Raw genomic sequence first — 25,790 nt, 5'->3', positions numbered from 1 at the left:
CCCGTCTGGTCCTGAGCCAACAGACAGTCCACTGTGGTCACACAAAATTTTAATGATGGTTATGGGAGGAATGCGTCACCACACACATTGCATCACACTCTGATTAGTCTGCGGCTACGCAGCCCCATAGGCAGCAGAGTGCCTATGATGACCCGTCCACCGCCGAAAGGTCGCCTAGTCTGATGAGTCACATCTTCTTTTACATCACGTGGACTGCCATGGACGTGTCCACAGTTTACCTGGGTAACTAAGTGGGCACCAGGATGCACTGTGGGACAACGACAAGCCTGTGGAGGGTGTGTGATTCTCTGGGCAATGTTCTGCTGTGAAACCTTGGGTCCAGCTATTCATGTGGACGTCAATTTGACATGTGCCACCTTCCTAAACATTGTTGCAGACCAGGTACACCCTGTCATGACAATGGTGTTCCCTGGTGGAAGTAGCCTCTTTCAGCAGGATAATACACCCTGCCACACTGCACACATTTAGTGTGTTTACATGCACCCTCATAATGCAATTAAACTTTACCTCATGTAAATACAATACTTCGGTACTAAAGACATCATTAAAACAAGACTGCAGTGGTTCAACCATAATTTTATGAAGCAACAAGAATACTTTCGTCGCTCAAAAACAAAACAAAAATAACGACTTTATTCAACAATATCTTCTCTTCGGTGTCATTCTCCTACGTTGTTTACATTCAGCGATTCCAGGTTCTATGTCAGAACGCCGACTCATTATTAGCCGTCTCCTGCGTCAGCATCACACGTACGCGTCGTGCTGCTCACGTGTTTTCTCATCGCTTCATAACATTAAGGTTGAACCACTGCAGTCATGTCGACTGTTTTAACGATGTCTTTAGTACCTTTCTGGACCTTGAATGCGTTGATTATATTGCTGTCTATAGACGAGTTATATACCTCTCGGATTTTCTCAAAAATATCTTAATTTGTGATCTGAAGATGAATGAAGGTCTTACGGGTGTAGAACGACATGAGGGTGAATAATTAATGACAGAAATTTCATTTTTGGGTGAACTAACCTTTGAAGTTTTCTGTTCTCCAAATTGTTAAACTCTGTTAACACAACTCACTGTGCAGTCTCTGCTCCGTATTTTCATCCAGATGGCGAGAATGCACAGGCAAACCCAGCATTGTGATGTTCACTATGGCGGCGAATAACATACAGTGCATCCATAAAATTTTTTGAATGCGAGTGGAATAAAACAATAGCCGGGAACATGCGTACTGTACGCCTATCTGAGTGTGGTATAACCATACTTATTAGCGAATAATCAGAATAATGTCTGAATCTTACTGCAAATAAGATGCACATGTAAACATAGTCAGTGCTCAGAAATGGTATAGTAACATGATGAAGAGTTCAAGGTGTTTCCCTGGCCTCCAAATTCCCCAGATCTCAATTCAGTTGAGCATCTGTGGGATGTGCTGGACCAACAAATTTGATCCACGGTGGCTCCACCTCCCAATCTACACGACTTGAAGGATCTGCTGCTAACATCTTGTTGCCAGATACCACAAGACACCTTCAGAGGACCATTCCTTGAGTCGGCAGGTCGGCGCTGTTTTGGCAGGATCAACAGCATATTAGGCAGGCAATCATGATCTTTTGGCTCATCATTGTGTAGTTTTCTACTTAAATAACAAATGTCCTTGTTTTGGACAAGAAGGTACAGTTGTCTCTCCCCAAACTCACACTATTAAGACCCGGGTATACTTAATTTTCAAAGTATACTCCTTTGGCATGGAAAGATGTGTTCGGCAATCTAGTGGATTTTGTTTTTAAGCGCTCCAGTCATTCGTGCATGGGCTGTTGTGCGCGGACTGTCCGCACTGCCTCAAAAATTGGACGGGGTGTGCGGACATCCGCCCGAAGTATACTTTGGGCTTTAGTATGTCCGACCACTTGAGATGTTCAAACAGAATATAAATGACACAGTTCACCTTTAAGTCAAGATTTCATTTAGGCCTATCACTTTTAAAATAGTGTTGCTCAAACAGACCAGCAGGAAGTGGATGGTGTCTCCTCTACAGAAGGCCAGAACAGGGTTGATTGCTTTCTGTACTGCCACAAACTGCCACGCCAACAAGGGAACGCTCGCAGGATCCGTCTGCATTCAAAAACATGTAAAAATGTATGAGATAGAACTACAATGATTAAAGTCTAGAGACCAAAGACACAGTTATCCTTCCACTTCCTTGTTAGCACTATGTTCATACTGCCAGACATGCTGGTGCTTTTTAGACTTTGCACATAATTGGCATCTTTTCCTACCAGCTGAAATAATCATCACTCATCACTACACTGACTTTTCCTATGAGAAAAGGACACAAAGAAAATGTTTGCAGGTACCTCAGAACTCCATCATTACCCAAATAATTCATGTCATGGCAAAATTGAATGATTTTGCATGCTAATAGGCAGCTGGTCCATGTGCTCTGTAGTAAATGAATCCAATTTAGCTAAATTTAATTGAAAAGAACAACCTTCACACAGGCATAAAGAAACGAGTCAATAGACCAGATGAATCCAGTTAAACAGTCACTTAAGGAACACTGTGGAATTTAAACCTAACTTCCAATAAAAAGTTTCAGTTATTCTACATAAAAAAGGTGATTATCTAAAATGATGTGGCAGAAATCATGCACTGACATGTCTGAATTTAGTCAGAATAATCGATTTGCAGATAATTTTCTCTAAAGCTACGACCTTGACATTTCCTACCAACTTCTGTATTGTGAAGTATTTCTGAGTGAAATGGATTATCTGAGAAAAAACAAAAAGTGCAAATATGTGTGCATCGGTGAATCATTCACAGTAATATCAGTAACATAAGAAAATAAACATGTGTATAAATTATTTGCATTATTATTTCATGCTAACTTTAAATCAAAAACTCACTCTCATGTCGCTCCAAATTCAACAAATGCAACAAAACCGCTCTTTTTCATACAACTAAAAAGCTAGCTGTCAAGTACAATTGCAATTTTGAAGTTGAACGAAAGTTTAATGACATCACAGTAAGTAAATGATAGAATTTTCACCTTTGGGTGAACTATTCCTTTAAAATATGCATGATGACAATGAGATCAGGGCTGTGTAATGTTAGGTACTGTGAGATCTTTAAACGTATGAAAATGTACATTATATTTGAAGTTGAGGAGAGGAAAAAAACTAGAGATGCAGTCGATCAAATATACGTGCTGTGAATACAAATACTAACATAAATATTAAATACAGAGGTTGTAAGTTTATCTTTTAGATGCTCTGTCGATAGCTGCTGGAAAAACAGTCAGACACACACGCATGAACAATGAAAGTGAGAATGAAATTGTGTACTGCACCTTGCCGTAGGGAAAAGTCATCCACACTTTGAGTGAAGGCTTCAGTCCAATCAGCAGAATCTGTCAAAATAAGAGTTCAGAGGCTGAATAAAACTGGAGTCAGACAGAGAGCATCTGATTGTTTTTGGATGTTAGTGGCTGACTGGTGCCTCAAAAAAAGAAGTAATTCAATACTGATATCACTTTTATGCAAAATAAAACTTATTTTAAAGCAAAACAGCCCACAACTCACCAGATATTATAGATATTATGACATATATAATGAAGTTCACACCACAATTATTAAAATATTGACACTGAGAAATGATAACTTTGATATCTTTGCAATGCACAGTTTTTTTTGACTGAATGAAATTTTTTGTTGACAGCATTTGTTGACAAAATGTTGTCCTATTTTAAAGTATGAGCTTAAAGACCCAATATTTACATAGAGTGACAACCCAACACAGCATAAAAATAGTTTATCATAAAAAGGTAAGCAAAAACCAAAGACTGAAATGTATCAATATTGAATTGCATCAACACACTAAGTCAGGCTGAACAGGAAAAATTTAGTGAAAGTATAAAGAGTAGCAGAGATGTTATTTGACCGCTGAACACATGAAACAAACACTGGGCCAAAAAAACAGGGCCAAAAAATACAAACTATTTCAGTTTCAAGAGATTTCATTTGGCACAAACCATGTTTATTCTCGCTGTAAATGAACCAGGGCTCCAGACTGTAACTAAACTGTCCAATTTTGCAAATTTTCCTGCCAGTGCAACTACATTTTGGATTGCATTGGTGTAATTACAAAATTGTATTTGATTATGTGCAGACATTTTATGGGAAACACCTGGGAAACACAAGAATGGGATGAAACAATGCTACCAATTGAACCAGCTGATTATCTGAATGAGCCAATGGAAAGTGCAGCATGACCAACTGTACAGCATGATGCAGACCAGTTATTTTTTTCAACATGAACAGCACTGCACACTTTAATAATAAATAAAAATATAAGATTTCTTGGAATCAGCAGTTGAAATAGTTTCAGAAAATTCTGATATTAGAATAGAACTACATATTGTTTAGGTAGCAAAACACTACCAATATCTATGGTAATATCCTAAAAAGTAAAATGACTGTAAAAACTAGAATTTAAACAACTTTACAGTTCAAACAAAACACGATTTTGACAAAAAAAAAAAAAAAAAAAGATTTATATAATGCTAAACCTCACATTTCAGTTTAATAAAATTATGTATGTATGTTATATATAATTGGACTGAACAAAAACGGCAGACGGGTTGAAGGAAACTGCAAATGCACTTTCTGATAGTAGGTGGTGCTTATGGGAAAGCAGAAATACAGAGGCTACTGCAGTTAACCCTGTTCACAAAGCAGTGGTGCAGTTATAAACACTATTTTATTAGGCATCATACAGGAGGTAAGATGAAAAGAAAATGCCAATTGAAAATTTTCTGGAGATCAGTACATGAATATCAGTACATCTGATATTGCCAATTCAAAATCAAAGCCTTTTTTGTCAAGTAAAGCTGATAGTATATTCTCACATGCAGTATTTGAGCTACGGTGCATAAATAAAGCAAACACACACACATCTAATAACCAAAAACATCCGTCTGATGAATCTCTACATTAGCCAACAATTAAAAATAGCGTGTGTGAAATATAAGGTTCCCTTATTTGGTGGACTATACAGAGGTTTGGGATCATTAATAACACTCACATTTGTTACTAAAGGCATAATTTTAAAGTAAATGTAAATTTAAAACTTAAAGAAAACAAAATATTGGCTTTACAAAAAATAACAATAAAAACAACTGAAAAAAAAGCCTTTGCAATAATGACACATCCACACAATAATTTAGATAACACAATAATAGTTAAGCCTAGACTTTTAGGGAGTGAGTAGACAGCAGTGGACTGTACTGCATGTATGAGTATACCTTAGTGAGTGATGCCATGGCCAGCAGGGAGTACTGGGTAATGGGATGATCTTTCAGTTCAGGTCCAGCATGTAGAGGCTCAACACAGCAAACCTCACCTTTAGAACCACTGAATAAACACCTGGATTCACACGTCCTCATTCCCATTACCCTCCTAGAGTGAGAGAGAGAGCGAGAGAACGTGAGCACATTCATAATTCTGAAGTACTGTAATAGAGTCCCAGCATTACAGCAGTGAATGATAAGATACCTTGATAAGATAGCAAAATCTCTTCCAATAAGGCATGAAAGACTACAGTGATAACAGTATTCATCAATTAATACGGATTCAGATAATTTGATTTCTGTTGGCATCTCTTGGACTTTGAATGATTAAGTCGAGGGGTGCGACAGAGCTCTATTCTTAGCCACTGGCAGAATAGAGAAAAATAAAAATGAATAAGTAAAATCATGTCAGATCTTTTTATACTTTTTAATGTAATATTGGAACAACAAACTTCATGTAACAAACAAAAAGAAACTTTTAGGGCAAAAAAAGAAAAACCTAAAATTAAAATATGAAAACCCTTTTTAAAAATAGGCTTGGTATTCTGCTTAGAATCCTGAATAAAATTCATTTGTTTCTGAAAGACTTTCTTAGTATTTTCTGGTCATATTTTATGGAGGAAGCATGGCCTGTAAAGAGCTTACAAAGAATGTGTTGAATGGAACACCATGAATTCAAGAGATGAAAATGATGTTTTAGGTTTTATTTTTAGTTTACAGTATCAGCCTATGGGTTATTGTCAGACAGTGGATGAAGCTCTACTGCCCCCTGCCCACCAGTTATCTGTACTACAATGTTACAATATCATATTTATCAAATCAGATTCAGCTTATTACATTTAATAATAAACGGAATCAATGTATTTAATCATATCTTGAGTTTAATAAAGCACATCTCACCTGAATGACAGCTCAAACACTGATCCGCCACTGTCATTACATACAGCTAGTGCCGGGTGGTCAGTGAACTGCATAAGAGAAAGAAAAGTGCTTTATTCAATGTCAATGAACAACAGTGTGTAAATTACAGACAAAAGTGCTGTGCAGAACCTTCACATGTAGTATAGCAGTGCCAGGTGGATGGGCATCTGTGATAGTGCGGAGCAGCTTCCCATTGGCCAGATCCCACATGGTGATCTACATTAGGAATAAATGGACACTTCCCATAAATATGTACATAAACATTTTACCTGATCTGATCATTATGAAAGTTATTTGCGATCGAGATTGTTTCGTCAGTTTAAAGGTTTGTTGCCACTCACCTGTCCTTTGGCAAAACCACACAGTAGTCGTGTGCAGTCGTGATTAACACTAAGAGCTGACACCGCCCCGTACTCCGCTCCTGTCGCTGTGGTGCCCAGGCAGAGACGCAGAGCCTGGTTCTGATCTGAAATCAAAATATACTGTACCAATTAGGAAAACGCATTTATTTACGCATTGTTTTTGTAATAATACATGCAAACGCAGCCGCAAGCAAAACACAAACAAACAAAAAGCGTGCAAACAGCCATGGCAATCTTCTCAGCCCATAATATTGTACCACAAAAATAGATGCTTTAGCATGCTCTTATGTCATTTCACACTAGACATGTAAGCAGCACGTGTTTTTTGGCACCCATGTTAACCGGTTAGAGCATTAACACAAGAAGCAGTGCTGTGATCATTTCAAATTTTTGCTGTGCTGTTCATGTTGAAGCAAAGTCCCAATGCACCGCTCCTGGCCAAGTGGCAATTTCACCGTAAAAGCATATATACTGATCAGCCACAACATTAAGACCACTGACAGATGAAGTGACTAACATTGACTATATTGTTACAATGGCATCTGTCAAGGTTTGGAATATATTAGGCAGTCCGTTCTTGAATTTCATGTGTTGGAAGGAGGTGGAAGTGAAAAAAAAAAAAAAATCAGAGTGACTGACTTTGAAGGACCAAATAGAAATGGCTAGATGATTGGGTCAGAGCATCTCCGAAATGGCTAGTCTTGTGGGGTGTTTGTGGTCTGCAGTGGTCAGTACCTACCAAAAGTGGTGTAAGGAAGGACAACTGGTGAACCAGTGTCAAAGTCATGGTGCCCAAGGCTCTTTGATGCATGTGGGGAACGAAGGCAAGCCCATCTGGTGCAATCACAGATGAGCTACTGTAGCTCAGAATGCTGAAAAACTTAATGATGCCCATGACAGAAAGGTGTCAGAACACACAGTGTTTAACAGTTTGCTGCAAATGAAGCTGCGTCGACGCAGACCAGTCAGAGTGCCGATGATGACACCTGTCCACCATAAAAAAGTGCCTACAATGGGCACATGAGCATCAGAACTGGACCACGGATCAATGGAAGAAGGTTGCCTGGTCTGATAAATCACGTTTTCTTTTAGATCAGGTCGATGGTCAGGTGCCTGTGTGTGGTTTACCTGAGGAAGAGATGGCAGCAGGATGCACTATGGGAAGAAGGTAAGCTGGTGGAGGCAGTGTTATGCTGTGGCAATGTTCTGCTGGGAAACCTTAGGTCCTGGCATTCATGTGGATGTTACTTTGACACGTACCACCTACCTAAAGATTGATGCAGACCATGTTTTCAAAGATGGCAGTGGCCTCTTTCAGCAGGATAATGCACCCTGCCACACTGAAAAAGTTGGTATGAAAAATAAAAATTGGAATAGTTTGAGGAATATAACAACTTCCCTCCAATCACAAGATTTCAATCTGACTGAGCAATCCGATCCATGGAGGCCCCACCTTGCAGGACTTAATGGATCTGCTGCTAATGTGCCAGATACCGCAAGACACTTTCAGAAGTCTTGTGAAGTCCATGTCTCGATATATTAGAGCTGTTTTGACAGCAATGTGATATTAGGCAGGTGGTTTTAATGTTGTAGCTGATTGGCGTATGTCTACAGCAGTGGTTCTCAACCAAGGGTCCTGGGTCCACTAGGGGGCCTCAGCAAACTTCCCAGGAGGCCTTAATATAACATAAAAAATTTTAAAATAAAACAAAAATAAGCTTTAAAATAACATATTTGTCTTTGAAAAAACAGGGTTTGCACACCCTTGGAAAGCATGGACATATAAGGTAGCCTAATTTTAAGTGTGATTTCTACACCTGGTCACATAATGTAAAAAAAATGGGTCTCATTCACTAATAATTGCGTGGATTATTTTGTATTTGTACGCACAGGAGAACTTCAGAATCTTTACCTAATTCAAAACACATACATGAACTTGTTCTTAATCTTGTTCTAATGTTAGTGAATTTGGAGTATTCTAAATGAGCAGCTGTGTGCTCAAGGTTAGTCATTTGCATAAAACGTCCAAACCATCTCCATATAAAGGCTTTCCACACGACCTTTCATCACTCTCTTCAAACATATGCTGCTCTCTGCAGACACACTCTCGCCAGATCCTCGAGCAGTGCCATTCTCAAAACCAGTTCAATAAACACCTTTCATACAGACCCAGATTACAGACCACTTATTAGCAGTACATTCGCATATATCTGCGTTATTCAAAGAAACCTTGCAGCTGAAGCTATAATGCAGCTTTTCTTACTTTTTCAATGATGAAATATATTTAAGATGAAATTAAATTGCACTATTAATGTTTTACATAATTGTATATATATTAAATAATTATATAATTTAATATATTTATAGTCGTTATAACTTTTTAACACGATTTTAAGGCAGCACAAGTATGTGCTTTTTGCGCATGTGTGGTTTCAGTTGTTCCTATTCTTTATTTTTTGTAAATTTAGAATAAATTTTATTACGAAAGTTTTTGGTGAATCATCATTTGTTCATGAAAATTTTTTACGCAGATTTCATGCACAAATTTGTGCGTACACATGCTTGAGACCCATTATTTTATGATGTAGAAAATGGGAAAAATAAAATAAAATAAAATAAAATAAAATGAGCCAAGCGAGTTCGTAAATCAAATAGCAGCATTTCTCTTGCGTCTCTCAGAAATCAGCTTTGTCAAGAGTAGGCTACTATCATCTAAAACATTATATCATACACATTTTGTATTATTTTATTTGATATGTGTATTTAAATGTTTAAAACATTGTACGACATAATACATGACTGAGTGCAGAATGAAACGAGGCGCGATAGCATGTCAAATGGCCTCTGTGCATCTTTTCTACTACTTAGCCTGATGTTTACGTCTATTTAAAAGTTGTACGATATGATCTTGTCATTCAACTAAATAAATAGCTCAGCAGTTACGTGCAGTGTAGGTCTTACAAAGCTGTCTTGGCTTGTGATAGCAAGAATGGTACATCTTCATAGCGACGGATTTCGGGTTCGGGTTAAACTATAGCAGTTCCGTTCGAGTTCGGGTTGGGTCAAACGATCTCGGATACGGGCCGGGTTCAGGCATCAGTTTAAAGGTCCCGTTCTTCGTGATCCCAGGTTTCAAACTTTAGTTAGTGTGTAATGTTGTTGTTAGAGTATAAATAAAATCTGTAAAATTTTAAAGCTCAAAGTTCAATGCCAAGCGAGATATTTTATTTAACAGAAGTCGCCTACATCGAACGGCCAGTTTGGACTACATCCCTCTACTTCCTTCTTTAATGACGTCACTAAAACAGTTTTTTGACTAACCTCCGCCCACAGGAATACACAAAAAAGGGGGCGTGGTCTTATTGCGCTCCCACGGAGAAGAGCAAGAGCGTTTGTAGAGTGTGTTTGTCGCCATGTCGTCGAAACGCTGTTATTTTCATCCCGCAGTCCAATCACCTTTGTTTGGCCTTCCCAGGGACGCTGTACTTAGAGATCAATGGTTACAATTTATGTTTAACTCAGTTCCTGAAAATTATAATCCACATGTAAAACTATGTTTACAATAACACTGAGCGCATGCATCTCCACGTTAAGGTAAGAGGCGTGACCTTTCCGGGCAAGGAGTGCTAAACTGCTGTTGAATCACAACACAGGAACCACTGGCACAATCAGAACTCGTTACGTATTTCTGAAGGAGGGACTTCATAGAACAAGGAAGTCATCAGCCCGTTTTTATGACAGTGGAAACAGCGGTATATAGATAAGTAAATTATGTGAAAAATACTGTGTTTTTTTACACGCGAAACATGAACACATGTTATATTGCACACTATAAACACAATCAAAGCTTCAAAAAACCATGAAAAACGGGACCTTTAAAGCCTGTGCAGACCTCTACTGTCAATGGAGGGTACAGAACTGGCTCAGATTTTATTAATCTCATCTTCATTTGTGTTCTGAAGATGAACGAAAGTCTTACAGGCTCGGAACAACACAAGGGCGAGTAAATGATGACAGAATTTTTAATTTTGGGTGAACTAACCCTTTTATGGTACAAACCCTCTTAAATGTCAAAAGATCGAGGCCAATTTGATTTCTCATATCACGCCCCCTTTAAAACTTATGGACTCCTGAAATTGAATTATTTTAATTGCATTATTTTGTAGCTGATTATTTTAATCCACTCACAGAAACAATAACTTTCTTTAAATAAAAAAAAATAAAAAAATAAAAACTTTGTCATTACAGCAGATGCATCAGAGGAAGGCTATTAGCCTACATGGGGAGGGGGGCTAGGAATACTGTTGTGGACCACTGTTAGTAGTGTTCAAAAATAATAATAATAATAATAATAATAATAACAATAACAACAACAATAACAACAACACTAATGTATTATCAGTAGAAAAAAAAAAAACACAGGAGCATCTTTAAGTTGAAGACTAATGTTACCATACTGTATAAACTACACAGAATGCTATATGGTTTAACATCTTATATTATATATATATATATATATATATATATATATATATATATATATATATATATATATATATATATATGTGTGTGTGTGTGTGTGTGTGTGTGTGTATTGGAGGGGGGAAGGGGGGGGAGACATAATTGCATCACAGTGACAGGCTGACGATAATCAGACGACTACACAATAATCTTCAGCTCAGCTGTGCATTAAAAATAGCCAGTATGAAAGTACAATAGACACATGCAGCTTTTGTGCCGCTTTAGCTCTGCTTAAGCATCCGGTGTGAAACGGCCATTACTGCATAGCAATGCTAATAATGATGGAATGGAAAAAATTAAAAACTGTGATATTAAAAAATGGGTACTGTATTAATACATTACCTTTTCCTGAACAATCCACCCAAGACAAGCCAAGGCAGTGAAATAGTAGTTTAAAACACTCAAACACATACTATAATAGTAGTACATTTAAAGAGTTCTAAAACTTCAATTTTATGTTAAGCACTGTGATAAATCTCAATTGATTAATAGATGATTAAACATACAACATTGTTGCCAAAAATCTTAAATAAATTCCACTGTAGTGTCCATCATCTTTAATACAACAAGACAAAAAACTGAGTGATGTTCTTACCAAATACTAAGGCCAGACCATGTGATGTCCCTACAGCAATCACATTTGAAACAGTCTGCAAACACAAAAGCATTTCAGACATGAGGAAAACATTTTTTTTTTTTAAATTTAAAATTAATTTGAAAACACAAGAAAGTCAAATACTTACTATTGCCGTAGGCAAGCCAGCATCAACTTTATCCTAAAGAGAAATCGAAAGAGTAAAAGAACAGAAATAAAGTTAAGAGAACAAAACAATTTCACGGGCATAGAGGAAATCTCTCTTGGAAGAGCCTCTGATTTATAGCTTTGAATTATTAAAACAGGATTGTGCACCATTCAAAACTGAATTGACAATGCTTGAATTTGAACTGAGGAATGAAAATGAATTAAATTTAAAAAAAATCATAACTGCTGTAAAGTGTAGTTTTTAATAATGCATTAATTTTGTTATTATATGTACAACATAAACACAGTAATTACACACGGCATATTTAGTATAGTATAACATACACCGATGAGCCAAAACATCATGACCTACTGTTGGTCCACTGCGTGCTGCCAAAACAGTGGCGACCTGCCGAGGCATAGACCTCTGAAGGTGTCTTGCGGTATCTGGCAACAATATGTTAACAGCAGATCTTCAAGTCCTGTAGGTTGTGAGGTGGACCCACCATGGATCAAACTTGTTGGTCCAGCACATCCCACAGATGCTCAATTGGATTGAGATCTGGGGAATTTGGAGGGCAGGGAAACACCCTGAACTCTTGATCATGTTCTTCAAACCGATGTGTGCAGTGTGGCAGGGTGCATTATCTTGTTGAAAGAGCCCACTTCCACCAGGGAACACCACTGTCATGACGGGTTGTACCTGGTCTGCAACAATGCTTAGGTAGGTGGCACACCTCAAATTGACGTCCACATGAATGGCCGGACCCAGGGTTTCCCAGCAGAGCATTGTCTAGAGCATCACACTCCCTCCACTGCCTTGTGCATCATAGGCACTCTGATTGGTCTGTGTCTACGCAGCCCCATACGCAGCAGAGTGTGATGTTGTGACACATTCCTCACATAACCATCATTAAAATTTTGTGTGACTTGTGCCACAGTAGACCTTCTGTTGGCTTGGACCAGACGGGATAGCCTTCGCTGTGGTGCCCAGCACTCTGATACCGGTTTGTGGTTTGTCCCTACTCGTACCACTGTTGGTAAATTCTCGCAACTGCTGACCAGGAGCAACCCACAAGCATTGCCGTTTCAGATACTCTGACCCAGTCGCCTTGCCATGACAACTTGGCCCTTGTCAAAGTCACTCAGATCTTTATTCCTTCCCATTTCTCCTGCATCCAACACTTTGATTAGGAGAACTGATTGTTTGCTTACCATCTAATCTACCCAGGCATTAAAGGTGCCCAAGAACGTTCTTTCACAAGATGTAATATAAGTCTAAGGTGTCTCCTGAATGTGTCTGTGAAGTTTCAGCTCAAAATTCCCCATAGATTTTTTTAAATTAATTTTTTTAACTGCCTATTTTGGGGCATCATTAACAATGCACTGATTTACACTCGGCGCCGCCCCCTTAAATCGCGTGCTCCCTGCCACACCAGCTGTCGACTATATTACAGCGCATTTACAAAGTTCACACAGCCAATATAACCCTCAAATGGATCTTTACAAGATGTTCGTCATGCATGCTGCATGCATGCTTCGAATTATGTGAGTAAAGTATTTATTTGGATGTTAAAGTTTTATTCTGAGTGAATTTGAGGCTGTCCTCCGTGGCTAACGGCTATTGCTACACTGTTGGAGAGATTTATAAAGAATGAAGATGTGTTTATGCATTATACAGACTGCAAGTGTTTAAAAAATGAAAATAGCAACGGCTCTTGTCTCCGTGAATACAGTAAGAAATGATGGTAACTTTAACCTCATTTAACAGTACATTAGCAACATGCTAACGAAACTTTTAGAAAGACAATTTACAAATATCAGTAAAAATATCATGCTATCATGGATTATATCAGTTATTATTGCTCCATCTGCCATTTTTCGCTGTTGTTCTTGCTTACCTAGTCTGATGATTCGGCTGTGTGCAGCTCCAGACGTTAACTGGCTGCCCTTGTCTAATGCCTTTTATAATGTTGGGAACATCATGGGCTGGCATTATGCAAATATTGGGGCGTACACCCCGACAGTTACGTAACAGTCGGTGTTATGTTGAGATTCGCCTGTTCTTCGGAGGTCGTTTAAACAAATGAGATTTATATAAGAAGGAGGAAACAATGGGGTTTGAGACTCACTGTATGTCTTTTCCATGTACTGAACTCTTGTTATTTAACTATGCCAAGGTAAATTCAATTTTTGAATCAAGGGCACGTTTAATATGTGGGTTTGTTAGGAGATGATCAACGATATTCACTTCACCTGTGACTAGTCATAATGTTTTGGCTCATCAGTGTATAGCCAGTAGATAAAGTATTATTGCTCTTACCGCAGCAGATACTATCTGGGCTGAGATGCCTTTCAGCAAACTGCGTCTAAGAACAGATCCATGTACTGTAGCATTAGTTTCCATTGCCTTCCTCCTCCTGAGGTAGACATACACAGACTAATTACTAAATAGAAAAATACTATATTCAATCACAAACATGCATCACAACATCAATATAAAGCATGTGCTGTCAATGTGTAGCCAGGTAAAGAAAGTGTCCGTTCCTCTTTAAGTGTGTGCGGTCACCACTGTCAGAGCTGGCTAGAGAAGAGGTCTCACACGAGTGGGCATCAATGTTTTCTGTGTTCAAAAGACACGTGTCCTCTAGTATAAATGGCTCATCCTCATCTTCAGGCTGAAAACAAAAGCAACAATTGAAATATTGAGTATATTAAAACAAATACACTATTACAAAACAAAGACTATAAATCTTACCATTTAAAAAAAACCATCATATTTCATTATATTGCAAAGCACAAAGTCCAAAAAACATGGTAGCACCAAATATTACTTTTTTGCTATTTTTTGGTTTGTGAAATACTTATATAATAAGAAAGAGGCATGCATACTTTACCAGTGAAAAGTTTGGACAAAAATAACTAAATTTAGATTATCACGGCATGGCATTTTGTAGATTATCATTTAAACGTTTCGGGTCAGGAAGAGTAAGCTTGAAGAGTAAAATTGACAATATATACATTTACATTTACAATGTTACAAAATATTTCTATTTCAAATAAATGCAGTGTTTAAACTTTCTATTCATAATGTACCCTTTTAAAAAAAAGTATCAGTTTCCACAGTAATATTAAGCAGCATAACGGACAATTTTCAACATTTATAGTAATAAGAAATGATTCACATCAAATAAGCATATTAGAATAATTTCTGTAGGATCATTTGACACTGAAGACTGGAGTAATGGCTGCTGAAAATATGCCATCAAAGGCATCAATTATATTTTAAAAGTTGTTAATAGAAAACAATTATTGTAAATTATAATAATATTTCACAATATTACTGTTTTTACTGTATTTAAAAAAAATAAATAAATCAAATAAATGCAGCTGGGGTGAGCATTAGAGACCTCCTTCAAAGCTATAAAAAAAAATTAATAATAATAATCTTACCTACCCCAAACCTTCAAAGAAAGTAATTACATGACTTCTTTACAAACCATTTTAATTATCATTTAAATGGACATTAGTGGATATATGTATATATATATATATATATATATATATATATATATATATATATATATATATATATATATATATATAGTTTTAATTTGTTTATAACATATTGATCACCCCATAATTCACATACTTCCATTTATGTTATTTCATAGTTTTAATGACTTTTACTACTATTCTGAATCTGAAGTGTATAAAATACTCCTGTTAAAGAGCGGGTAGGTGTGCCCTAAACTTTGACTGTTTATCTGCAAATCTAACAGATTGCTGTAAGATGATTATGAAGGTATAAACGATAACCTGACATACTGACCTCATTCAGGATGCTCTCCAGGGTCGGAGGCGTGTCCACTTGAGGGATGTCAAACTCTTTATCATCAATCTAAGAGGTAAATACATGCTTAATATTAATACATACATGATGTATCAAAGTAACACAATGACTGCCATTTTTCGCTGTGAATACTTCAGGCTTCTTACCACACATACTGTACATAATAACAGCTTAACATTTAAAAAGATAAATAAATAACATTAACATTTACAAAAACGTTTGACATAAATCACGAACTAACGTTAATTGACTAAGAAAAACAAAAACACATTAAACGCAGTGAGATATCAAACGGTGCATGAGTAAAGTGTCATTAAGTACAACACGAAGCTTGTTAAAATAATAAACAAAATCAAACCCATAGAGACAAAAACTGAAGCAGCTCAGACTTACCGCCTCTATTTCCATTAAATTGAGCTGTGAAGACGCAGAAACAAGACTGCGACTGTCTGGAGATTCAGCCATTATACAGTCATAGATCAGCTGTCCGGTGTAATATCATTTATATGAAATGTTTATCAGCTGTAGTCATAGCCAGAATGATCTGCAACAGCAGTCTACATCCTCCATAGTGTCGGAAGAGGCGGGACTTAACGGCATACGTAACCATTCCACTTCCTGTTTTGAAATTATTCTAAGACTTACAATATAATGTTAATTTCAATTTAAATCGCACAATATTAGTGTCTATAATTATTATAGTAATATTATTATATTATTTTGTATGCATTGTTTTGTTTTGCTTTGCGTTTAGTTTAAATTTTGTTTTACTTTTCTTTTCACTACTAGCCTGTTTTGTTCAGCTGCAGTTTCACTTCAGTTTTACATCTTTGGCCTTTTTATAGTGAAACAAAACAACGTGGACATTAAAAGTTGTATCTATGTTCGTACCCTACAAAATATAAATTATAATAATAACAATAATGGCAATTTATATAAATTATTAATTATTTCTTAAGTAAGAAGTAATTAGCCTACAAATCATGACTCACTAGCTAGACCACACTGACTGCTTTAATACAAATAGTTCTTATTACTTATTAACAAATAGCTTTTATTATTAAGTAGCCCATTTTAGCTTCTCCATTGAATATCATTTACAAGACAAATTTGACAGGTCGTCTCATGCAGAGGTTTGCTGCCCCCATGCGTTTGTGATTAAGCATTTCGGAAATTATTTAAATTGTTTACTTTATGCAGACAGTGAGAACACATCATTTTTTGAAAACCTTTGCCCAGTTTGGAAACGTGTGTAACTGTGAAATAGTTTGTATTGTCTTTTGTGACAATTAAACAATATTCATATGCCATAGTGTAAAGTTAGAATGCACATGTGAATCAGATCCCATTCCTATTTACACATAACTCCATATAATTCCATTGTGGCCCACCAACTTTTCCTCACAACAGTGCATGGTAATGCTTTCACACTGCTTTTTCACACAGTGCACTCCCTTTAAATAATAGTTATTATTATTATTGATGAATTGATTGGGTCGGATTGGATTTACTGTCACATCAGTATAAATCGCAGTGACTTTTCTCTTGAAAAACTACCTAACTGCACTCTAAAAATTGCTGGGTTTTTTCAACCTATGTTTGGGTCAAATACGGACAAAGTCAACCATTGGTTTAAATTTTTAAATTAAAATTGAAACCCTACGGTTGGGTTCATCCATATTTAACCCAAACATGGGTTCAAACAACCCAGGAATTTTTAGAGTATGAAACTGTAGGGTAATTATACCATAGTGTATAATGCATGAGCTAGATATGGTACACTAACCCATCCTTTGTTAATGAGAGACCTTTTCCTCTTTTCATCTGCTGGCAGAGATACACCAGAGACAGCAGGCAAATGTCAACCTCGTCATTTCATTGCTCTGAAAAAAGGACACTGGTTCTGTGCGGTATAATGACAGACCTCACAATGTTACTGTTCCATTCAGTTTCTTTCTGATATGTGGAAGAGGTGTGAAAATATAATTCCAACAGAGCAGTTACTGTAGGCCTATATGATTATGATAAACAATCAACAGTGTTCATTTGTTGTCTTGAGCAATAGAATTAGTGAGATACCACCTTCTCTCATTTAGAGATATTTCAGTTCTCAGGGTTCCAAGAGAAGTAGGCTATTTGATTGTTAGTCACAGATGGATGATCGTACACAGCTCTGTTTGGCAGAAAGAAGATCTGGAGAGGAATCCAAAGACAGGGTGGTGTTTCTGGCTCTGGTTCACGGTCAACCTCATGCACATATTTATGCAGCATCTCCAAAAGACTGTAAAGACTGGTCTACGATCACTTTAAGACCAGATTTCTGTTTATGCAGTCGCATTATATATTGTATTGCAGTCTAGATCAGGGGTAGGCATCGGTCCTGGAGAGCCACTGTCCTGCAGAGTTTAGCTCCAACCCTAATCAAACACATCTAAACCAGTTAATCAATGTCTTCAGGATGTCTTCCAGGCTTAAGGCAGGTGATTTTTTTTTTCTTTTTTCAGGGTTAGAGCTAAACTCTGCAGGACATGGGTTGCCTACCCCTTGGCTCAGAGCCCTAGAGCCATCAAGACTCTTCATTTAGTTAAACAAAGTTTCTCGGTTTTCCCCTCAATATTTCATTGTGGGATTTTTTATTTTAGATTTGTTTTAAAGCTTGCATCTGACTACAGGATCCAGTGTTTGTTGGTTGTCATGTCAGCTTTGTTATTCCGAACCTCAACTGTGCTGGTGTAGGAACACAGGTTTACCCATTCTGTGAAATGGATGAAGAAACATTCACATTGTGCTGTATCTGGTAAGCTCTGAATGCTTGCATGACTTGATTTATGGAAGATCTACAATAAGACATGCTTGAAGAGGTAGGAAATGTCTATTGCCCCATCAGACAATGATGCAAACTGACTAACCATCAGAGTTCCTTTGATACTGAAAGTAGGCTTAGAGGGAACAGGGGTTAGGTTGTGAAAAGTACATTACAATAGTATTATTTTCAAAATGAACAGCACAAACGGAGCAATCACACCAGTTTGTTTTAATCGAACCAAAATGTGTGAAGGTTCATGTGAAGTCTATATGAAACCAAAATTTAAACAGTATTATGTATACTGTTCAAAAATGTGAAGTCTGTAAGATTTTTTTTTTATTATTGTTGTTTTTAAATGAAGACTCTAAGCTCATTAAGGCTGCATTGATTGGATCAAAAACACAGTAAAAACAGCAATATTGTGAAGTGTTATTACAATTAAAAAAAAAAAATAATAATTTTTTTTTAATATATTTTAAAATGTAATTTATTCAAATTATTTTCAGCTACCTTCACTCCAGTCTTCAGTGTCACATGATCCTTCAGAAATCATTCTAATATGTGACCCTGGTCCACAAACCAGCCATAGGGGTCTTTTTTTTTTTTTTTAAATTGAGATTTATACACTGAAAGCTTTCCATTGATGTATGGTCAAAGACTATAGAATAACACAACACGTGTCACTCGTATTGTTTTGAATGGGAGAAAGTAGGTGTGTCCCAATTCGCGTACTTGTGCACTATTCTATGACGTTTTTAAGTATAAATAGTGCGAGTAGTGCGTTCACACCATAGAATTCCAAAAAGAAAAAGTGCACTTTAAATACCCGGATGATGCACTAAATTCACGGAAAAAACGAATGTTGGACACTTCGTGCACTCGACTGTCGCAGCTTTAATTACGTAGTGGAGGGGAAGGGAGGATCGGACTCCGTTGTTAAATGACAAAATAACCTTATACAATTCACGCACTACATGGATGAGTGCATAGTGCACAAGTAGGCCTACATAGTGTATAAGTGCATAGTGTATAGTGCGTCATTTGGGACGCAACTAGTGTAACGCGCAATATGGCGGAATAAGTCCCGCCTTCTAAATAAAAGCCAATCGCCGACTGCTAAAGTCATCGCGTCACTTCAGCGGCAGTTAGAATCACCGGTTTCTATAGAAACAGTCAGACATTCATTTAGGACAGTCAGACATTCATTTGACACAGTCATTTAGGTCTGCGCATGCGCATTAGCTTGATCCAGCCTGAAAAATACATTTTTTTTTTTTCATGATTCGAGCGTTTAGAAACTAAATTTATGAGCCGGTTGTTGTTAGATTTCATTGGCGATTTCAAATATAAAATTTAATCGTAAGGTTGGCGAACAGTTTTGGAGAATTTGATGTTTCCCCATTCAAAGAGATTGCATGATGCCCAGGATGCCCGAGAGGCGTTTCAAAGATGGCCGCCGAGTGAAATGACTTGTCTTAAAGGGACTTTGATATGGTTCATTAGGATACGACAATATTTGGCTGAGATACAACTATTTGAAAATCTGGAATCTGAGGGTGCAAAAAAATCTAAATAATGAGAAAAGTGCCTTTAAAGTTGCCCAAATGAAGTCCATAGCAATGCATATCCACTCACAAAAATATTTTTTTATATATATTACGGTAGGAAATTTACAAAATATCTTCATGGAACATGATCTTTACTTAATATCCTAGGGCCAGTTGTTCAAAAGTAATCTGATCGGATTTCGGCCATTGGATTGGATCAAATTTTTAAAATGGGCTGTTCAAAAGGAAAAAGGGATTCTGAAATCAGATTAGATCATGGAATCCAATCCTAGTTTTAATCTGGATCAAACCTTTTTGTTTGTGTTGTTTATGTTGTTCAAAACTTGTCAGTAGGATTTGGATAACTTTGATCCAAAAAAACAGGATTATCCCGATCCCAACAGGGGGTAGGATTTCAAGGTGGATTCCAGGAGGAAAATGTAGTAAAACTTTAAAACTGGTCAAAAAATACAACATTTATATCATGTAATATACATACACATTCTTGATTAGTTTAACTGTTAAATAAATTAGACATTAACCTACATATTTAGCCTTTTGGTAACCTACTGTAAAGTAAAAGATTTTGGTGCCATAAAACAATCCCCAAGCAGCTGTAAATATCCAACAAAAATATTATATTTAATTCAAAACCCATATTCTCTCTATCATCATGTCCCTTTAGGGGCTCTGTAGAGCACTGGTAATCCAGATTTGGTAATCTGGAAAAGTGTGTATCTGGATCATGGTGATCCAATCCAATTTTTCTTTGAAAAACCAGCACAAAAGTAAGATGGATTACCTGATCCTGGATAGCAAAACATGGTATTTCCATATCCAGATCATTCTGATCCAGATTAAACTTTTTGAACAACTGGCCCCTAATGATTTTTGGCATAATTTTGATCCATACAATGTATTTTATACAATAGCTATTGCTACAAATGTGGGATCAGACTTATGACTGGTTTTGTGGTCCAGGGCCACATATGCTGATATGGTGCAAAAGAACCATTTCTTATTATCAGTGAAAATGTTTGTGATTAATATTTTTGTGTAAACCATAATAAACTTTTTTCAGGATTCTGAATCGAAAGCTGAAAAGAACAACATTTATTTGATGTTTTTATAACCGTGTAAAATGTCAATTTTCTTGTTGAAGAAAAAAAAAAAGTTCTTTAAAAAAAAACTGACTAACATACTAACTTTTGAACAATAGTGTGCTATTTATATTCAGGTAGGTACATATTTAAAATATTTATATATAGAATTTATCTTTTAGAAAAAAGCCCAACATTTTAATGACTCATCTTGCAAAACAGATTTTTGTCCAATCAAATGCTAGAATGAACATGTCCCTCCTGCTAATACCCCAATGAAGTGTCTAGCATAATGTTACATTGGGAAGTTTCTACATACTAATTCAGAATCATAATTATGACATGTTGCCTACAAAGTGATTTTTAGGAGTTGTAAACCTGATTTAAAAATGTCTTATTCCTCTCTTTCTCTCACCCTCTTAGCAAGCGTCATAATATTTACAGCATAAATAAGAAGAATTGTCTTCAAATATCTACTACAGAATGTTTGCAGTATGAGTTTTCCTTAAATGCATGATCCTTGAAGCCACCCACATCAACCACAAGGCAATTCTTTCATTTGAAAAGCTCTCATTTTAACATAATTGCAATTATGAGGAGGCAGGGTTATGGTTAGGGTTTATCAAGAACACCATCAACCTCTTCAGAAATCCAGCTGCGTATAATTAAAGAGAGACATAGAAAAGTGTTTCAGACTGCTGTTACATATTGCTCTGCGCTCCATATGCACCTGAGAAAACCCAAGGTGTTTTTTCCACATTAGACACTCAAGAGAGATGATCAGGTTTGAGATGTAGCCAGCATTGCAAGAGTAAGAGAAGGTGAATCTGTCAGTGGTCGGAAATTGAAACTGGGAATGTCTCCATGGTGACACACACATACACACAAGTATTCTGACCATGATTCACAATTCACATCCAAGGTTATTCTCACTGGCTTCTAGATCAAGCCAGCTGAGCCAATCTATTATTCATGATTCAGTTCAGAGTCTTGACGGAATTTGCCAAAAACCTGTAAATCATCTGACCGAACAGGTTCTCTATGCAAGAAATTCTTCTGTTCTGTTCATTTTGGTGAAAGAAAGTGGCCCTTTAGCTCAGCTGCATGCTGTATAATGAGGTGGTGACTGGCCATGCCAGGTGTAATCTGAAAAGCCCAAAAGGAGCCTGAGATCTTTAAGTGAGAGCCACATTAAAGAGAGTAGAGAGATGAGTGAGGCAGAAACGCTGATCAGAGGATGGACTATAAAAGAGAGGTGAGCAGACGGGACTGTGGGAGAAAGACTGACTCAGAGTCAAAGGCGAGCAAAGAAACAATGAGCAATTATCGCAAGAGTGACTGAGTGATTAAAGGGCATATTTTTGCCACACTACATAAATATATATCTATATAAACTGTCCAGATTTTAAAGTAAAAAAAAAAAAAAAAAAAAAAAAGGTCTGGCCATAAAGTTTCAGGAAAACTAAGGACATTTGTGATTTGTGATGAGCTATGCTACTAGATCACAAATGATTGAAGCACACAAAAATGCTTGTTGGAACATTCCCCAAAATGGGAATATATCAAATATTCAAAAATTCATGTCAATTTTCACATTTTCACAAATTAGAAAAGGAGGAAATAGAAGGATTTTCATCTTTGTATTTGAACTGATATCCGTGAAAAATCTCTCAATTTAAGGCATAGAGCAAAAGTTTAGTATATAGATTTATTGTGGGGGGCATACAACAAAACATGTCTTATGGCATGGCAAATGTCAACATCATTATTTCAATTTATTAAATATTATTTCAAGACAAAACACCATAGAAGAGGGGGCGGAAACATACATTTCTAATCGAAACTCATCAAGACAGAATAACTCACTAAATGTAGAACGGAGAAACACCTGAGGGAATCAGATATCATTTCATCTGGCTGAACGAAGAGAGCTTTATAATTCATGAAGAATTCTCTGGTAGACTGTTAATTGAGCAGAGACAGTTTTAACACAGGACCAGAGATACTAGCAGCACTAATTGGCCTTCCAATGTCCCTAGAGGAACAGAAGGAATAAGGGGTGTGTGTGTGTGTGTGTGTGTGTGTGTGTGTGTGTGTGTGTGTGTGTGTGTGTGTGTGCTTGTTTTTGTGACATATTAGGACACAAATGTGTATAATGACATGGGTATGACATAGGTATTACAAAAAGAGGTGACTTATGAGGACATAACCCCATGTCCTTTCTTTTCAAAAGGCTTATAAATCAAACAGAATGAGTTTATGTGAGAAAGTAAAAGTGCACAGTTTTCTGTGATGGTTAGGTTTAGTGGTAGTGGTAGTGTAGGGTGATAGAAAATACAGTTTGCACAGTATAAAAACCATTACGCCTATGGAATGTCCCCACAATTCACAAAAACGAACGTGTGTGTGTGTGTGTGTGTGTTTGTGCGTGTGTGTGTGTGTGTGTGTGTGTGTGTTTATTAGTGAGTGTGTGTCAGAAAGAAAGCAACAGAGGGAAAGATATACAGAAAGAAAGAGCAAATGCATTATAATTATAACCAAAGGCTGAAGCAGGCAAACCCACTGATCCTTCAAAATAGAGACATGCTTTTACAAAAATCTGGTTCAAGTTTCTTCACAAGTTCGTAAGATATTGAAGTTTGTGCAATATAATTCTTTATATTATGAAATGCTTAATATATGGGTTTTTAAATGAAAAAAAATTAAATAATAATGTAATGGTACAGTTACTAAACCATTTTCCATCAGCAATATGTCAGATGTCATCAGGGTCCAAATAATTTTATTTTTTGGAAGCATTCCTTGAAAATTGTGTAAAATGCAGTCATCATATCATAATCATGATGATCATTATGTACATTACTGACTACATTGTTTCAATGAACATAATTTACTAATATTAATTGGAATTCATAATCTGTAAAGCATGTAAAGTACACTTTATATTAACTTTCATTCAAATCATTAACAAACATTAGATAATGCTTAACAGATCATTAGTTAATATATATTCACATAACTAGAAATATGAGATCATGTTTACTAATGAACAGCCCACCGGCAACTATAGTTGCCACAGTATATGGTCGTCATTTTCTTTTTGTACGTTTTTTTCTAGATGTTTTCCATGTTTTATTTCTCAATGACATGCAAGAAAACATCCAAATAAAGAATTTCAAGAACAAAAAAAAGGTGTTGACTTCCTTCCTGTGACATGAGGCTGTCAACTTCCAACCCCTACTTCCAGGAAGCATAGCGAAGGCAAACCCTCCCAAATAATAAGTAATTTTTTGTATACTTAGTCAAAAGTCCAAGCGGCAACTATAGTTGCCGGTGGGCAAATGACTTATATCATGGGGAAATGGGGTATACAGTGTTTAATGGGTTAATAAATCAAGGTTATTGGTCTTGTTTAGTGCTTTTTGCTTTCATAATATTTTATATTGTTATATATTATATATTGTTATTTGTTAACTTATTTATTTTTTAATTTATTTATTTTTTTGTTTGTTTGTTGTATGTGACCCTGGACTACAAAACCAGTAATAATGGTCAATTTTTTGAAATTAAGATTTATACATCATCTGAAAGCTGAATATATATAAGATTTCCATTGATTTATGGTTTGTTATGATATGACATTTGGCCAAGATACAACTGTTTGAAAATCTGGAATCTGAAGGTGCAAAAAAAATCGAAATATTGAGAAAATTGCCTTAAAGTTGACCAGATGAAGTCCTTAACAATGTATATCCACTCACAAAAATATTTTTTTATATATTTACAGTAGAAAATTTACAAAATATCTTAATTAGGATATTAAGTAAAGATCATGTTTAATGATTTTTGGTACTAAAGAAAAAAAAAAAATCAATAATTTTGACCCATACAATGTATTGTTTGCTATTGCTACAAATATATCCATGCAACTTATGACTGGGTTGTGGTCCAGGGTCAAATATAGATGTAATTTTTTCTAATGAACAATGTAATTTAACTTTTTAATTCACAATGCTCTGTTGGAGCAACTTAACGGCTGCACTTTGTTCTGCACTATGTTCCACCACTTTAAAACAAACGGATTTGTTGTTTGTTTTGTTTTCATATTCAAGAGATTATAAGTTAGATGCAGCTTTTTTGTGTTCACTTCGAATGTTCTTCAACTTTGATTGATCTGTTGATCTGTTGAAAGCAGTTATTTTGAGTTAGATGCATAAATGTTCTCCTCCTATTAAAATTTTACATTGAGGGGTGCATACAACATATTTGCCCACCGGCAACTAGTTGCCGCACATTCAAACACGTTTTTTAAGAAAAAAAAACAAAAACCTGGGGAAAATAAATGCAGAACATGTTCACATAGGACACTATAACCATTCAGAAAAATTTGGGCACAAATGGGTTAATTATATAATGTGAATTGAAATGCTTAAAAATGTCATTAAACTTTCAAATCATATGTTCATTAACTTTTTTTCAAAATCTACAAATAATTTTGACAGATTTTTTGGTTTAAAAGCTTCATTAATAAACCATTAACAAACATTATAAAATGCTTAATGGATCATTAGT

General features: G+C 36.2%; 1 protein-coding gene across 2 annotated transcripts in view; it reads right to left on the bottom strand.

Annotated features, from left to right (window-relative positions):
* The window catches only part of vps8 (VPS8 subunit of CORVET complex), a 140,597-nt gene extending 124,243 nt beyond the window's left edge, over positions 1-16,354 (bottom strand). Inside the window, exons 1-13 of one of the 2 annotated variants that reach the window (XM_048197107.1) lie at positions 16,159-16,354; positions 15,745-15,813; positions 14,460-14,590; positions 14,236-14,332; positions 11,914-11,946; positions 11,766-11,820; positions 11,513-11,518; positions 6,629-6,753; positions 6,417-6,503; positions 6,267-6,334; positions 5,322-5,475; positions 3,369-3,428; positions 2,027-2,134 (exon numbers count right to left, since the gene is read on the bottom strand). In XM_048197107.1, coding sequence (XP_048053064.1) covers positions 2,027-2,134; positions 3,369-3,428; positions 5,322-5,475; positions 6,267-6,334; positions 6,417-6,503; positions 6,629-6,753; positions 11,513-11,518; positions 11,766-11,820; positions 11,914-11,946; positions 14,236-14,332; positions 14,460-14,590; positions 15,745-15,813; positions 16,159-16,230 — 1,065 coding nt within the window. In that variant the 5' untranslated portion in view covers positions 16,231-16,354. The remainder of the gene's footprint in view (positions 1-2,026; positions 2,135-3,368; positions 3,429-5,321; positions 5,476-6,266; positions 6,335-6,416; positions 6,504-6,628; positions 6,754-11,512; positions 11,519-11,765; positions 11,821-11,913; positions 11,947-14,235; positions 14,333-14,459; positions 14,591-15,744; positions 15,814-16,158) is intronic. The other variant, XM_048197108.1, reaches the window with a different exon arrangement.
* Between the last annotated feature and the right edge of the window lie 9,436 nt (positions 16,355-25,790).

This window comes from Megalobrama amblycephala, linkage group LG7 (assembly GCF_018812025.1).
Source record: "Megalobrama amblycephala isolate DHTTF-2021 linkage group LG7, ASM1881202v1, whole genome shotgun sequence".
Classification (NCBI taxonomy): Eukaryota; Metazoa; Chordata; class Actinopteri; order Cypriniformes; family Xenocyprididae; genus Megalobrama; species Megalobrama amblycephala.
The sequence above is the reverse complement of the archived record's forward strand: the minus strand, read 5'-3'. Positions and strand labels throughout refer to the sequence as shown.